The sequence below is a fragment of the Halyomorpha halys genome, unplaced genomic scaffold (assembly GCF_000696795.3).
Source record: "Halyomorpha halys isolate HHAL.00 unplaced genomic scaffold, Hhal_1.1 Scaffold1320.1, whole genome shotgun sequence".
NCBI lineage: Eukaryota > Metazoa > Arthropoda > Insecta > Hemiptera > Pentatomidae > Halyomorpha > Halyomorpha halys.
This window is the reverse complement of record NW_027115604.1, coordinates 58,682-77,507: the sequence shown is the minus strand read 5'-3', so window position 1 is coordinate 77,507 and position 18,826 is coordinate 58,682. Positions and strand designations below refer to the sequence as shown.

General features: G+C 30.0%; 1 protein-coding gene across 1 annotated transcript in view; it reads left to right on the top strand.

Annotated features, from left to right (window-relative positions):
- LOC106689288 (neutral ceramidase) overlaps nucleotides 1–18,826 on the top strand; it is a gene marked incomplete at its 3' end in the record, with an annotated part of 128,579 nt that overhangs the window by 52,896 nt on the left and 56,857 nt on the right. Inside the window, 1 exon segment of the mRNA XM_067052609.1 lies at nucleotides 16,558–16,701. Within this exon segment, the coding sequence (XP_066908710.1) occupies nucleotides 16,558–16,701 (144 nt within the window).

Here is an 18,826-nt window from a genome sequence, read left to right as displayed (position 1 = left end):
TACTACAGACTCTAGTAAGTATTATTTTATTTATAAAGGCATAAGAAGGTCGTTAATATTTTTTAATTCGATCTTGTTCGTAAAAAAATTAAAATTTGACTATTGATTCATTTACAGTCTACAGTTATTTACGAATAAGACATGTATTGGAATAAATAATGGTGGCTGTTTCAAAACCTTGAAAAACATTAATTTTTCATTTGGACCTCTAAATCTTAAAAACTACCAACAACACTAGAAAATCAAAACGAACATTATTTAAAGAAGAGTTATTTTCTGAAATATCAGCCCTAATAGAGCTATTTACGTCCAATTGTACTTGATATATAGCCTTTTAAAAAGCAACATTTCATAAAAATGTACTGAAAGATTGGTAGTTGGTGAATTTATGTTGAGAAATCTATATCTCAAGAACTATGAGACGTACAGATGTCTATTAGCACTTAAATTAAACCTACTTTAATGTACTATAAAGTAGTTTATTACCTTTACCTTCCTAGGAATAGTAGTTTTCATAATATTTGCTAAAATAAATTGATTTAAAGTTGTTCAGACAATAAGTTTGATTTATGAAAAACTTTATTTCAAAAGTCATAGGACGTACAGATGACTGCCAGCACTCAAATTAAAGCTAGTTAAATTTTCTATAAAATAGTTAACAATGTTTATCTTTATAGCAGTAGTAGTTTTTATGATATTTGACAAAATGTTAATTTCAAATTTTTCGTAGAAAATGTTGGATTTTTGAAAAAAAAATATATCTCTAATTTATCTCTATAAGACGCACATACGTCTGCTAACACTCAAAAGAAAATAAATTTAACTTACTATGAAGTAGTTTATGACACTTATCTTCGTAGAGGTAGTAGTTTTTATGATATTTACATATGAATATAAATATAGACATCTCTACGTCCAATGGTTTTTGGGATATAGATTTTTTAAAATGAATTCACTAGCTATTGATCTTTCAGTACGTTCCATACAACATTTTTATGAAATGTTGCTTTTTTTAAAAAGCTATATCTCGAGAACTATTGGACGTAAATAGCTCTATTAGGGCTTAAATTTTAGCAAATTTACTCTACTTCAAATGATGCTCTCTTAGATTTTCTATTGTTGTGGGTAGTTTTTAAGGTATAGAGATCCGAATAAAAAATTAATTATTTTTAACGTTTTGAAAAAGCCGCCATTTTTTATTCCCCCTACCTATACTTGGCAGACTGGTCAGTTATATCTAGTTTTCAATAAAGTAATCAAAAACTGGAGAGAAGTAACTGCCTTTTTTCTCCTCTTGGTCTCTTGTATCAGTAAGTCTGTCTATTTTATTTGTATATGACCATTTATTCTACGTATTCAAGACAGATCGGAATCATCTTGAGCTTTAAAATACTCTCATCTTGTCATGTTTTCTTTTTCTAGCTGATTCATTTTTTATTAGGTGGCCTCGATAACATAATATCTTTATTTCAGTTAAGGTTTGATACTTTCTAATTATTAAATAGATAAGGCTCACATTCTTTTTGTTCTAGATATAAATGAATATAAAACATAGAATACTAAAATAATGTTAAATTACAGTGAATGATTAGCAAGTGTTTCTAAAGGAATAGCATAAGTTACAATATAAGAAAAATGAGAAAAATATATTTAAGCATCTTCGTAGAGATCCAACAGCGGAAGGAAAACAAACTTGTTTTTAGGGGGGAGAAGAAAGAAAACTAATTAACTCTCGTTATTTTTTTCTGCGGAGGAAAGAGGGTATGTCTAATGATCTCAGTTCTTGGAGAAAAGCTCTATGATTTCCTTTTTTTTTTCTATGATTTTTTATTTTTCCCCGAAATCCCCCCCCTCCCCCCAAAAAAAAAATCATTACAACGGAATGTCTGCTAAGTTTAAACAACATCCTCTGAGATGTAACATAAGGTGGAAACATCCTCAAGAAAATTTCTAGTAAAATATTATAGAGGGTTTAGTTTAGAAAAAATAAAAATAAAAATTAGGCCTTGTGCGCGCGCATCACACAACTTTCACTAATCTACTTACGTCCCCAAGATTTGTGTAGATTGGTAGTCTCGTATTTAATGATATTTTTGTGGCTTAAAAAAAAGAAGAAAAAAAGTGATAATTAAAAACAATTTTTTTTTTCTGTTGATATAGAACAAAAATTTTAGGGTTTCTCGAGAAGCTAATAACAAATCTAAATTTTATATTTTAAATAATACAATAGTTTAATAAACGAAACCGACATGCAATCGGGCGGTCTGTGTTATTCTGGTCGAATTGGAAGTGACTATTTTTCTGTTTTCTCCTTACGTAATTCATAAAATTCTTAAATATTTTGTATTTGTTTATTGTTTATTATTACTAAGAATGAGATTTTATTTAATTTTATAAACCAAATTAAAGTCAAGATTTTTTGAAAATTCGGCATTTAAACCCCCTAGACTATTTCATTAAGACTTAACTGATGTTAACGAGCACATAAGCACATTGATTCATCGAGTAGCACTCCCTCTCCGTTGATTTTATCAAGTTCTTGTCACATTCAATTACATTCAAACATGTATTTTCAGTTTCTTACGGCTCTTCATTTTTAAGCTAAGCTGACAAACAGACGATTTTACAATACTAGGTTTTTTGGACTTAAGGAACCTCAAAACGAGTTTATCCGTTGAAAATCCTAATTCGAGATTTTTCTCAGTTCCACTACTCCCTCTTACTATCTATTCCATACATAGGTTAGAGAAAGTACAAAAATACAATCCAGAGTTGACCTCTATTGAAAGAAAACTTCATTCAATGATTTTTTATTCATTATTCAAATTATTTATTATATGTATTCTTAATAACCTTTAAATATATTTGATGGTTGCCGTTTATCTTTTTAGCGGTTCTGGGTAAACACACTATCTGATCAAACGCACAGTTTATTTATAAAATCAATATTTTATCTATAATTTTATTGATAACATTAAAAAAAAAGTTTATCTATATGCAAGAAAATCTCACCCAATATGTATAGAAACAATCTTCAACCACTTTTGTATTATATTGTATTTTAATATGTTGACCACTCTATTTGTGTTTTAACGTATTTATTCATTAAATTATTTTATTTCATTAGTACTATTGTTTTTTTTCTATTTATTTATGTTTGTTTTTTTTTAAACTTATTATCCATTGAAGTGTTTCCTCTAATCGGTTTTTTATTATATTTTCCTTTGAATCTATGTGTTAGTCTTATCCTCGTAAAATGTATCTATTTGTTTGTTTTTAATAAACTGGTCTACTGCTGTGACTATGAATGATGATCTGATCTCACATTGCCGTCTAATATTGAATTTGTTTAGTGGGTCACTGAAGAGGATCTAGGAGGATGAATTCCGGAGAGCGAATTTGTTGATCGGGTGAATTAAAAAATTGCGAAATGGTGAAATTGGAGGAGCAGAAATGAGAAAGAAAAATAGGAATGAATTGAAACATTTTTATTTGTTGTACAGACCGAAATTAATTGTAAAAAGAAACTGTAGTGGGAAAAAAATTGTTTATTATATCTCTTTATCAGATATAAATACCATATACCATGTATGTGTAATTTATATATGTCCGATTACGGATTGATAAGTATGCTGTGTTAGATAGCAACCTGATGTATTTAGGCAGCATAGATAAATAAAGTATTTCTCTCTCTTCCTCTAAAGCGAGGATAGTGAGAACTGAAATAGGTGTAATCAAAGTTTAGAAAACCTTATGGTAATGTGGATGATACCAGGTAATCTCGCCCAATTAGAGATTCACAGAAGGTAGCAATAGGCAGTCGATAATCCCACAGCGTTGGACCAAGGTCCTTATGTTTAGTATTCATGCCGTAAAAGTTGGGAGAGGTCGCGGAAGTTAACCATTACTGAACGATAGGACACTACCGCGATGCAATAAGATTTTTTTATAAGTCTGGGCTATCAAATTTTACAAAAAAACAACATGTTTCTTAAATTTTCTATTTTATATGTCACAGTTGATTATAGATGCAGACAACCAGGGATAAGCATAGAGCGGGTGTATGTGACTGGAGTATTTCGGGTCATAACAAAGGTGTTCATATATGAGAGTTGGTACTTAAAGGAGATATTTGAGGTACTTCAGATTTTGTTTTACATTGACTTTTTTTTTTTACTGCTGTAGATGAATTTTTATAGGTCTTGAAGATCAATAAATAATGCAAATATATTCAGGAAAAGGCAATGACAGCTTAAATGTAGTTGTATTATTGGCTGATCCAAAAACACAAAATAAAAAACAAATTCCCGCTGACTGACGCCGTGAATTAGTCCAGGTAAATGTTTTGTATTTTATAAAATTTCATTTTTAAGGATTCTTGAAGACGCTAAACGGAATTTGTAAAAAAAAACTTTAGACTGACTGACATTACCAAGGTGGGAAAAAAAAAATTGGTTATGGAGAAATAAAGTTGATAATCATTTTTCCCATCGCAATAAATGCTAAGATAGATATTTCCGTAGACATTTACAGATATAAATATTTTTGCTCAAATATTTCGTCGAAAATAACATAAAATTGCAATAAGTTCATCACGTCACCTCTTATCAACACGAAATTTAAAAAGGACTTAGGACACTTTAAACTGCACGAAATGCAACGAATTGGACCTTCATAAACAAATTAGAACCGGGAATATAAAATAAAATGAGAAATTTTTCTTTTTTTTGAAATTGCTTTTTCTTCCATATGAAGGCATGATATCCAGATTTTGATATGACTGGGAAGAGCGAACATTCTGTACTGCAACAGTTATATGTATGTTGGGTTTGAACAACAATGTAAGGAGTTATGAGTTTATTTAGCAACACGGGACATTCCAAAAAAATTCCAATTCTTGTAGGAGTGAAAAACGAATCTGATTTGATTTCTCATATAAAATGTTTTTTGTCTTCTTTACTAGAGGCAACTTTTGGTTTTTATTATATTTTAAAAACATTTAATTGATCAATAATCTTTTGTTCTTATGAATATACAAAAAATAAATAAATTTATGTATATATATATAGACTATTAAATACATGCAGAACTAAGGTGGTATAACAAATGTCTAAAAATATATATATTGTTTTTCTTGGATCCTATGGCCCATTGGCAAGAACCCCCGGTGATGTATCTTATATTTTTTGATCTTGTATCACAGAAAAAAGAAATTGAAATCGGTGATCCGGTGTCAAAAGTAAGAGAACTTCATACTAAAATGACGAATCTCACCTTCCATAATGAAATTACAATACAGCTTTAATAAAAGTGATAGTAAAATGCAGGTTCTGGAAGATAGCTTATTGGACGTGAATAATAATAAAAGGAAGATTAGTTTGTATGTATAAATATAGTTTAGCTCAGTGGTTAAGACACAGTCTTACCAATTTGATGTCTATTTCCGGTACCGGTTCGAATCCGGCCTGGGACGTTGAATTTTTTCATTGTGTGGCGTTCCCACAAAATGAAGAACTTTGACCCCCAACCATGGTTAGGCAGTATATATTATATTAAATATTATATTATATTATATTATAGGACTCCAATATACTGTCGAAAAGGCAGGGCTTCATCAGGGCTAAAAAAAGATACAAACACTTAGGGTAAAAATAAAGGAACAATATCAATTAAAAAATTTAAAAAAAGAATGTACAGTGAAGCTTTAAATGAAAATAAGAATAACAAAAAGGTTGTTTGAAAAATCCGACGATGAATATTTGGCAGATCAAGAGGGGAACTTTATGTGGGATGTTCTCACTGAAAGCATAGGGAACTGCGTTTTAAAGCACTTAACTTTGCCGTTTTCGAGATAAGGCACGGCTAGAGATGGAAAGCGGATGACAGGATAGGATTCACGGCCGATATTAATCAGTAAAAATAACCTAAGAAAAACAAAACACTTACTAATAACAATTATAATTTGAGTTAATATTTTATTTTAATTTAATATATTAGTCGGTATCTGTGTGCTGGTCCCCTCGACCAGTTGTAGGATATAGAGCGTATATTATTCCAGAGTTTTCGTACGAATATTCAAATCTTTCATTAAAACCCTAACTCTAATTTTGTTTCTTTGATTTGGAATTGTTGCCACTCGTTTCATAACTACTAACATTGCTTAACTGATTGAAAAAAAAGCAGAAGTAGGATGAACTCATAATATCTATTTTAGCTGACAAACTTCAACCGATCACAAACTCCATTAAAGCAGTTTAGTAGGTCGGAAAGCTCAAAGAGTTGTTAGATAGTTTTTTATAAAAAATTATCTTTATGATTACAATATTTGTCATATTTCTTCTTCCAAATGGTTGACCTAAATTCCTCTTTACGGCCTTTCTTTCTCATGTTCCAGGCCTATTTTTCATTTCTTCGTGTTTCGCTTATCTTTCCGTTCCCCAGGGTCGACATCAATAATGTGCTGTATCTTCAATGTATTTTATTACATACATAGATTCCACAAAAAATACATAATAAATACTTCCTATAAAATAGATTTATTGTGTATCCATTTTTTCTCCTAATTCGTTACTAACATACAGGTAATTAAGTTGTCGAGTTTTATCAAAAATTTAATTTTGGAAAAATAATTGTACTTCTACAATTTATTTTAAGTCATTTCTAGTAATAATAAATACGAAGAATTATTTATTTATTTAGTAAAATGTAAAAGTAAATATTACATAGTGATCACAAATAAACTTTTTTATGCAATAGAGAGAAAAAATTACAGGTTGAAATCAGATTCCTTTTATAATAAAAAGTCGAGATAATTATATTATACAACAAATTTTCATAATGATAGACAGTCCGATAATTTTTGATTTTTATTTTGTTCAAAATTTAGCCAAATCAAAAAAGACAAACGTAATTTAAGACATATCTATAAAGATAGCCCATGCAACTTGGATAAAAAAGGAATATGCGATGAATTCATTGTGGAGAAGCTGGAAAAGATTTTGATTGCTTCATTCGAATGCAAATAGAAGTATTGAACGTTACACCATTTTATGCTTATAGTTAGAGATCAGAAATGTTTTCCAGTTTTATTCTAAATTCTATTATAAATTAAAATGCATAGAATTCAGCGTCAAATGAGCAGACATTTTTTTTTACTTATATATTTTTTTAATGAATGTCATTTGAAATTTTCTTGACTTCAATAATTTTCATTAAACCGAATGGTCATTAGAGAATGTTATTTATTATTTAATCTAGGAAAAAATAATATTTTTCTCACAATGAATTGTTTGTGCGTATTTATGAAAATTATAAAAAAAAAATTCCTGAAATTTTGTAGCATCTCTCATAGAACATAATCAAATCTATATGAAGATATTAAAACGATTTAAAGCTCTCCACCAACTAATGAGTCTACAAAACTTAAGATACCTAATCTATTATATTTTATTCTAGAAAAAAGACAAACCATGTGAACTGTAGTAATTTTCTGAATATTGAATAAATTACTTAGTAAATTTATTTTAAAACAAATTTTAAGTATCCGTTTAAATATTTACATTTATAAAAACGTTTAATTATTACCAGGAAAATAAGTTAGACTTCCTTATTAAAAGATTAAGAAATTATTCTTTGTCGGTTGTAATAATACGGTTTAGAATCATTTATTATACTGGATACAATAGAGTTGTTGATACTTGATCCCTTGCTATTGTTGTTGTTATTGCCGTAAGCTGGATAAGCTTACTCCTCTCTAGATGATTCGACTCCCGGAGTTGGAGGAGATAATCTTCCTTCTCTAAGGGTATTACACTCAAAGAAATGCTATGAACTCAAATTACATCTATTACACTACGTCGTAAAAGACTTTAAGAGGGGTAAAAGAGTAAATAGACTTAGTTACTATTGAAGTAATGTATTTTTTAATTATTATTACATTTAAGAGTTATTTAGAAGAAAATTAGTTCTGTCGAGTGGTATGATATCTGATAGTACAGTAAAGCTACTATCCCGTTAAAATCCCATTTGCATGGTGACACTTCACAGCCATAGTGACAACTGTCGCAGCCTTGAAACATACAATAGTGCCTAACTTTTATGAACGATCTTCTATAAAGATTTTCTTTTTTATTAAACATATTTCTTGACCAACTTCTTTTATAAAAAATCTTTGTTAAAGAACTTTGAATATGTTATATCTAAAACTAACGAACTACCTCCTAAATTAATTACCTATTTTTCACAGTCACAAATCACTACTAAGTAAGACGGGATAATCATAACTCCAGGTGGAGTAGGAATCTAAGGAAAAACGTAAACAAATAACGTTATTTATGATATAATTGTTTTGAACTGATTAATACTATTTCAAAAATTAATTAATACTATTCCTGTATGCTTGTTCTTTTTTTTTAATATTATCTACATCCTAAACAATGGTGTGCCTTACCTCATATGTTTCATATTGTAAATCATAAGTTTAATAACAAAAAATATTATAAAATGTAAATAAATTTCCATGTACCTATAGGTGTACAATGCGGAAAATTCGGTTCAAATATTCATTTTATGCAATTAAAATTGAAACAATCTAATTCAGGCCAAAAATTACAAAAAATATATTTTTATGCAATTAAGTCCTACAACAAAACGTGCAAAATTGAATTTAAATATATTAATCTAAACATTGTTTTCTAACCATGGTTGAGGGTCAAGTTTTTCATTTTTGGGACCGCCAACTCAATGAAAAAGTCAAAGATGGGTCCGTTGGCCCCGGGGGCCGGAATCGAACCGGCACCGGCAATAGATTTCAGAATGGTAAGAATGCGCCCAACCACTGAGCTACAGACGATGCTGCATCTGAGGGTTCCGGTTTGTTATCGCCACCCTCAGACAGTTACAATTACCTCGTCAAACTAGTGTTGGAGGTAAAACTAACTGAGCTTCTAGTTTAAGTTAATAAATCATTTAAATTTATATTGATTGTTAGTTTTGTGACAATGTTATTGATTATATATGACAATATTATTAATAGTATTATTGAATTTATTCATGTACCACTGACAGATTTTCAGATGAAACAATGATTTTATATTCAATCAGAAAATGACATAAATTCATCGAAATGAATAAAAACGCATCCAGTAACACTGAAACATTTAAAAAATAAGTTTTTTTCATGATTCGTATTTCTGTCGAAGTCTGGTTGAATTCGAAGATAAGAGAGGGGGGAAATGTGCAATTGCACTAAAATCCGGTTTCTGATGTAAATGATAGGAGTAATTTATCCAACCGGTAAAAATCTAGCTCATTAGCTACAATTTGTCGCTGTTTTCTGTTCACGATCTCTCAATACACGATTCTAATGCAGTTTAGTCCCTTCATCCTAAGTTACAGAATGCAATAATAGAATTGTCTAAGTTTACACTTTATTTTTATAACGAGATATACTAAATTCTTGAACATGCTATATAAAACTTTTTTTTTTTTTAATTATTTATTTATTGTAATTTACAACTGTTTAATATAATACAATAAGTAAATATGTAGTATGTTTCATATACACTTGAAAATCTTGGGAAGGAACCACCCATTGGTGGTACTTCAAACATTAATTTAAACTAGAAGGTCTCGTGGCCATCTACTTTTAAGACGCCTCGGAGGATTATCAGGGATTGTTAAGGATGAAAGATTAAGAATTAATGGGTTAGGATGGTTAAGGAGTTTGGAATACGCATATCTGGTTTGGGTCAAATCTGCAACGAATGGGATGTTAAGGTCTTTATGAATGAGTTTATTTGTGACGTAATAAGGAGCATCAAGGATTTTACGTAGGATTTTGGATTGTAACGATTGGATGCGGGAAGAATTTGATGGTTTGGTGGAGCCCCAGAGCTCAATTCCATATGTCCAAATTGGTCTGATTATTGTAGTGTATACTAATTTTTTGTAATGAATGGGAAGTTTAGAGCGTTTGTCAAGTAAGTGTTGTAGCAATCGGAATCTACGAGCAGTTTCTTGTCGTTTGAGTCTTGTGTGTGGATTCCAAGTAAGTCTCTTGTCAAGATGGAGTCCTAAGTATCGAATCTGTTCAACAGTCGGTAGTGGTATATCTAGAAAGGATACTGTAGGACAGGAGGGCAGAGGTTTACGACGGAGAGTGAAGGTGATCTGGTGGGATTGCTATATAAAACTTAAATTACTGTTCTGCTTTCTACAATTTATCTCCTGGAACGTCCTTTGACAACTGATCTTTAATTTTTATGTCTATCAACAACAAGGAATTCTTTATATGTACGAATCAGGAAGGTGATGGTAGGAAAGGGTTTATAAAAAAAAAAAAAACTGGAGTAAGACTTACCAGAAATGAGAACAGCCTGAAAGGTGAAGAAAACAACGAAACTTTGATGGATGGACAACTAACGTCTTGTGATGCTATAAAAAGGAGAAAGTAACTTGTGCTGTCCTAAAAAGTGTTTTGATAGCAAGTAGGTACATTTGAGTAAAATAAGATATCTCACACCGTCAAAGTATTAAGTGTTCTTACTCCTCCTTGTAACATGAAGATTTAAATGATTTATTTATTCACTTATATAATTTTTAAAAAAAGGCAATTATAAAGACACAAGTACTATATGATAACTCTAGAAGAGGACTCGTTCACTCCATATGTGAACGTCGAGTCGATCAATAACCTTTTTTGACTAATAACCTGATGATAAACCTTTCCAACTCCTTTAGGTATTATGTAAAAACCATTAAAAAAATGGCTTACCGAAAGACAAGTCTTACAACAAGATGGTGAGAGTATTCATGACTAAATATAGATAAGTTATTTATTTATTTCCAAAATAATGAATCTATTTAAATAATCAAAACACATATACAATGTAAAAATATCCGTTAGTCGAAGGCTATGTGCAATTTTAAATAAAACACATAAAGAAAAAACTCATTTGCTTTTATAACAATGCTTTTAACAAGTTAATAATTTAAAGCAACGATACGGTATTATTAATTAATTAGTTTAAGAAACAAAACAATAAGAAACATCAAACTGTGCCATGGCATTTAACGCAGGTTCTAACCAACTGAGCTCGTTTCAGAGTAACTCGTCATACATAATATCTCCAATTAGAGCCTTTTAATAAACTGAGTTATTGCTCAGGAGAGGAGCTTAACTGTTCAAAATAATTGTGACAAGTTCCTAAGAAGAGAAAGGTATCTTCCTCCTTTTCTTCGGATTTATATACCGAGCAGTTATCGATACTATCATGCATCAACGATTTTACATAATTTTAACAATTCCGTTCCACACTGGAAAATCGATTGCATCAATAGCAAATCAAAATTATCATTTAAATATTGAGTTTCTGTATCTACATAATCCTGCGTACAAAGACAAACTTAAACAATGATTTTTATTTATTTATTGACATTTACAACTGTATAATAAATTCAACAAGTAAATTTGAAGTAAGATCATAATGGTATGATACAGCATGTAGAGAAACTACCCATTAAGGAAGCAAGGTTAGAAACTAGTTGAGGGGTTTGGGTGGTTAGGGAGTTTATAATGGAAGGAATGATATCGGGTTCGGGCGAGATCGATTACAGCATTGAGGATTTTAGGAAGGATTTTGAATTTTATGGATTGGATACGAGAGGAATTCGAAGGTTTAGTGGAGTCTCAAAGCTCAACTCCGTATGTCCAGACGGACCTTATTATTGTCATGTAGATCAGTCTTTTGTAATGGATTGGAAGTTTAGACAGTTTGTCTAATATGTGCTGTAATAGTCGAAATCTACGTGCAGTTTCCTGTCTTTTCAGTCTTGTGTGAGGATTCCAGTTAAGTCGTTTGTCAAGATTTAACCCAATATAACGGATCTGTAGTACAGGGGTAAGAGCTACATTATTAAAGTATACTGTAGGGCAGTCGGCAGGTTTACGATGAAGAGTAAAAGTAATTTGATGGAATTTGCTGGGATTTATTTTTATCCTCCACTTTCGGCACCATTCTTCGAGGGTTGTGATATGGTACTGGAAAGTTCGGGATGCAATCAAAGGGTTATTATTAATAGCAAGCACACATGTGTCATTAGCATACGTGGTAAGGATAGTGTTAGGAGTTGTTGGGATGTCAGCTGTATAGACGGTGTAGATGAACAATTTAAATTACTTAATAGTTTTTGAAAAAGAAATATTTTAACAGCTTATATCTCCACAACTTCGCAGATTGTAACTGCTTTTTCTGACATGTGTGATTAATATTAGGTACATATATATTTACTTAAAGATTAATTAGTTTTACTCAACCTCGAATTTTCTGATTGATTCCAATTCCCTTCTCTGCCTGGAGCTCTCTTGAGCACTTAGTGCATTCCAACATGGCGAGGATCCTCCTACAGTGTTAGTGACGAGACGGCACCTAGCAATTAGCAGCAGAGGCTGTTAGCAGTTGAGAGGAGTAGAGGGCTTTTGGTCAATCAGCTTAGTAGAGCGGTTAGTGGGCACTAGGCTGCTAGTCTTCTCTCTTCCACCGCACATTTCAACTGTCATTGTATCATTTCAAGCGGTTTTTATTTTTATTTTTAAATTTGTGGATATATAATATAATCGACTTGGATGACTTTTACCTGATATTTATGAACTCATAATGGAACACCAATAATACCTACTTAAAAATATTTAACTTTTTCTTCAACCTCGTATTTTTAGCGCTTTTACCTAAAAAAAAAAAAATGCTTTATTCGAGTAACTTCAAATATTAATATCTTATTTGAAGCAATGATATATCTTAAACCCGAGAAAATTAAACTAATTATTGGTTTCAAACGGATTTCAAGGACGCTACGTTGTTTTTTTTTGATTTTTTAAACAAAATAAAAATAATATTTCTTATTTTTGTATTAATCCAAGTCTTCAAATAGTTGTTCGAAATAAATCAGAGTTAAAACTTGAATAGGAAAAAATCATAATACAGGATTTTGTCCGTTGTTCCTTACAATGCGTGATGCCCAATTAGGTTGAGTTCTATTTATAAATTAAATGAATACAAAAATCAATGATATCCGAGGTTGTTTGCAAAGTTAGACAACGTCTCATTAGATACTGACTTATGTATCTAGTATATAAAAATTAATATTTGTATGCCCCTACTTTATGCACTGCCATACCGTTCATCCGATTGTGATGGTGATTTTTGCTAATTGCTCAAGAGTTTTCCAGGATTCAAGATAATAGGCTGGTCTAATTTTTTCGGTAAAAAAAAATTAACAAAATTAAGCATTTTTGGAAACATTTTATTATTATTATTTTTAAACATAATGAGGATTTCAGTAAAGTAGGTCAATATTTTTTTTAAAGCAGATAATCTTTGTTTTTAGCGTCACTTGAAACCGTCAAATGCCATTTTTAAAAATATATTTAAAAAATGGTAATTTTTCACTTTGATTTTTTTTTTTATATTCCGGTGATCATTTTTGACATACGCGTTCATAACTCCTATGTATTTTGTCCAATTTCCATGGTTATACAACCACTGGAAAGCTAAATGTTTCCTATTTTAGATAAAATTTAGATTTAATACCCTATGTCAACTTTTTTTTTTTTTTTCGTTTTTCATAATTTGATAATGTCATTTGTGCGTTTATTAAAATTTAAAAACTAAAAAAATTAAACCTGAAAAACAAAAAAAAAAAAACTTTAATTTCGGACAATTATTAGCTACAGCCAATTGAAACCTTCGCCCATATTATTTTAAAACGTGTAGAATTTAGGCAGGATCAATATAACATAAAAGCTGTATACCATCGAAAGCTGAATGGACCTTATATCAACATTATTTTGTCTTAAAGGCCATATAAAGGCGAAATATTTGTTCCTTATAAAGAAAAACCTTTTTTTTTGCCAGTTCTAACGTTTTTGATTAGATACGTTTTTGATTATATAAGTTTATAGAGCCCTAAACCACTCTCAAGTTTCGTTGAAGATGTTGCCAAGTCGTGTTGAAGTTGTTTCTGTTTTTTAACTACATTTTTTATTATATAATGCTATTTATTGTGATAACCTAAATAGGCGTAATAAGCAATTGATTCAGCCACTATCCCAATGTGTATAATACTAAATATATTAGTTTATATCAAACTTTTAATTTTATTCAACTTTTAATTAATCTGTTGAGGCAAGGGGCTTTTCGTGAACGAAAAACTAATTTCATCCAAAAATAGTCAAAATATTCGCTGGTTCCAGTTAAAAAAAACAAAGGACCTAAACATGAAATCTCACAAAAAACAAAAAATTAAGAAAAATGAAATGATAGAAAAATAGCTTGCCAAGTGATATACAATATTTAATAATGTTATGAAAAAAATAAATAAATAAATTATCCTGTTGCTGTCACAAAAATGGATAATAAAATATCGAAACAATTTGTTTTGAACGAATAAATAGTTTAATTTTCACTATTATAATGTTAGAACCCAAACAAGCAAAGATTCGAGATTTGATAACAAAAATTATAATAGTCACAGTAGTTGGTGATATGCTGCTGTTTTTAGTTGCTGTTTTGGATATGCGCATGCCCTGAGCGATGAGCTGGTAAAACATGATAATGGCTGAGGCTTGAAAAATGGTGCCCCAGAAACAAAAAAGATTGAAATCGAGCTGAGTCGTTGGTGAAAGCGCCAGGAGCCATACTTCTATACTGACTGCATACTGCCATTATGAGACTGCATTCCCAGGCCCGAATCGTACTGCACTCGGTCCTGTGTATACTGTGTATGCATGCCACACCGCAACGATGTATAGTATATACAGACCTCATAATTATCTCTTATTTACGTAAGAATTAAACATATTTTAATCACAAAATAACTTAGAGTTAAAATAAACTAATAGTTAAGAAAACAATAAATAGCAAATAATTACAAAAAAATTAATGAAACATTGGGATTTAACACTATCTTCATTCCTAAATCCGGCAATTGCAAAACTAAGTCTGCCAGTTATATATAAATTTTTGATTAATTGTTTTGTCGTATTTATCTTCTGATCTTTTAGAGGCTCTCATATTACATTTTATAGAAGTGACTCAACTCTTGCTTTGCCAGATAATATTTCCTATAATTCTTCTTCTCTTTTCCGTACGATCTCCTCCTTTTATCTATTGTCTACTCAAATCATTTCTATATTCCAGGACCAGTAAATCCATACTTTTCTTCCAATATTCTTATTTCTGTAACTGAAGCATATATCCTTTTTTATACGCTCTAGACATAATGGAATTCTTTTCTTTTTAACATCCTTCAAGCTGCCTCTTTAAAGACATTCAAATACCTTTCCTCTCTTTTCAAGCGAATCTGGATCATTTTACAAGTATTTGTAATTTGCCTATTTTGGACGATAGTGTAGTATTTTGTAAAATAAATTTATGTTTTTTTCTTCTGTTCATACCGTATATTTCTGTTCCAGAATAAAGCTTCTTGTTTATTTACTACAAATATAAATTCTAAGTTTCAAATATATTGGTTAAAACTTACCCTTTCTATGCCGGTAATATGATTTTGTTAAAGCAAATCGAAAAAATCTTTTTGAAAGAAGCTCCAAATAAAAATAAACTCGGATATAAATATTTATTTGGGGAGGTTAACGATAACAAACATAAGGATATAATAAAAATAAAAATAATATATAAATAAAATGAACTGAGATTTAAATAAAAGGTGTTTAAGATTAAAATAAATAACGAAAAGGGAGAAATAAATTTTGCATAAATTATACCTCAATTTAACTGTTACTTGCAATACATATTAAATATGATACTGTGTGACAACCATTTACTGTGGTGGTGAATTCGACGGATCTGAGGCGACTAGAACCTGTCCTGATGAAAGTATGATCTACTCAGATATTTTTCTGTCTGTAATAGTTGTTTCTATTGAAGCGAAGTTATTGAGGCTGGTTTTCGTTTCAAAATGCTCCGAACTTAGTGGGCCCACGTGTATACTGATTCAAAATAACATATCAAACGGTCGAATTCTATCAAAGTTAACTATCGCAATTGTAATTATCAAACTTAGTGGAGTGTATTAATCACAATTAAGTCATGATGCATTGCAAGAAAATGGTCGGACTAATTAGCAATTAATAAAAATCTCTAAGCAATCACATAGCTGAAAGAACAGATAACGAGTTATAATGGTGATTAATAAACAACAACTAATTTTTAAAAAAACTTAAATCATCGGTCTGTTGCTAGGCAACATCTGCCAAAAAACCCTCAGCTACTGTTTCTCCCACTATTCTATATTTTTATATATTAAATATTTATATTGTGTTTTAGAAAATTTAAAAAAATATATATAAATCCTATAGAAATAAGGTCCTTGTAAAAAAAAAACTTTTAAAGAAAATAAACAGTAAAATAACATTAATACTATTTACAAATTAATTATTACACTTGGCGTTAATAGCTATAATACTTTGTACTTTAGCAATAAAAATAGTTGAATATTACGTAATAAAAAATATATATATCTATTATGTTTCCATTACAGATGGGCTACGCTAACCCAGCTCAGAGAGGAGCAGGATTACACCTCAGGCAGTTTTCGAGAGCTTTTATCATTGACGATGGTTCGTCCAGGATGGTATTCGTAAGCGCAGATTGCGGCATGATGGGGACTTTCTTGAGGAAAGAGGCATGTATAAATTACAATTTTATGAATCTTTATAATTACAATTTTATTATGAAGTATTGAATGAACTGATTAATGTTTTGATAGCTGATAAGTACCACAGCTTATATTATCTTATGATTTATCTTTAACACTTACCGATGACTTTAATAATGAATCAATACCACTGAGTTTGTTCAATAAATTTTTGGATTTGCATAATATACAGAGTGTACCAGGATTGGATGAACAAAAAAGTTCATATGGACTACACTATGGTCTGAAACTTTCAATTTTGAACTTTGTATTATAAAAATTCACGTAGTTTTTTAGCAAGCAACAACTAAAAAAAATTGTTTAATCAGGGTAATTTAAAATAGCTGAAATATAAACAAGACAAAATCTTCTTCAAAAACAAGAACAATTAACGCCTATTTTTTAAATTTTGGACACTTTTTAAATGTTTCTCGATTTAACTATCTTAAGCCTCATTTTTCTGTTTTAAACAAATATTTTAAAGTGATATAGAACCGTCGCTAAATGATGGTTTTAGTGGGACGGGTCTGCAAGAAATTATTGCCATCAAATATTTTCTTTATGATCTCCTATTGTGAGATTGTGACATGTCGAACAACACACTACAAGTGTCTGTTTTAAAGGTAAGATAAATAAGGCTACAAGAAGTGTGGGAGTGTCGGACTAAAATTAGTAATATCCCGAAGTTCTGTTTTTCATATAATAACGATTTATTTCAGAGTCCCTTTGAGAAAAAAATCCTTGTTTAATAAGCTTTAATTGCATGTTAAATAAGAAGCCTGTTACCTAATATGCTGTAACAGAAGAAGACATTCGGCTCCAATTTAAAAAAAAAAAAAAAGGTAACGTGAAATTCTGCCTCCTTAAAATATTTTCGTTTTAAGCCAAAATAACTGCAAATAAATAAAATAAAATATTTAATGCAGTTACCTATAACTAGAGATCGGATATCCCCTAACTCCACATTTTATCAAACCTCAATATAAATTCGAATCATGAAAAAGTCATTTAAATAACTCTAACTTATCCAGCCCAAAATTGCTATTTGGAGGTTTTACACGATGATGTAAGTTTTAAACTTTTTATGCACAAAATTGCACGTTTTACTCTTTTTGGGCTCCATTTTGTTAATTTATAGTTTAAAATTGACAAAGTTGAGTAAATCATGTACTAACGAGTGGTGTTGAGTAACTGTGAAAACATCACTCTAGAATAAGCTTGTTATAAGGAACATCGGTGTGATTGTTAAAAAAATAAAAAAAATAAAAAATAAAAAAATAGAAAAATAATTTTTAAAAAATAAAATAAAATACATAAAAAACATAAAAATCGAAGAGGACTTATAATTTATAAAGAAGGCGATGTGCTTTAAAAAATTCAAATACTCGTGTAATTTTAGCTTCCTCATCTGCCAGAGTTTCGGATAAATTTGGGATCAGTCCTATCCTGTTTATTGTTGGCAAATAGTGAGTACATTCTTCAAAAATATGTCGGTGTAATTGTTTTTAACATAGATTCCCACTCCGCCTCCAATATCCTTCTATCTGACTTAGTTGTGTTGTGGAATTTTTATATATTTTTTTTACAATCATTACATCATATATTCGTATGTAAATACACAATTGAAAAGCTAACCGAAAGAACATGCTATATAATTTTACGGGGAATTAAAAACCAATTTCCCATTGAAAAATATTTTCAAATAATTCTTTATACATTATGCTTTGCATATTTTTTCCAGAACGTAAAATGGAGGCTGTTTGAAAAATTAAATTCCAGAATTTAATACAATCAGCTTCTTCACAGCTGCTCAGTTATAGAAAAAAGTTTCACTTTTTAATCAGAGTAGCTTTTGTTTTCTGTGTATGCATTAATTTAGAGTTTTTAGTGTAATCTATGTGAAATTTAATTAAAACAAGGTGAGATAAGCTTTTCATGTTTAATATAAAAGAGAGAAATACTTTATTCATATATGCTGCCTAAATACATTAGGTTGCTATCTTACACAGCATACTTATCAATCCTTAATCGGACATATTTACATTACATATTCATGGTATAATCATAAAAAAAAGATATACAATAATAGGATATAATCAACATTTTTTTTTCA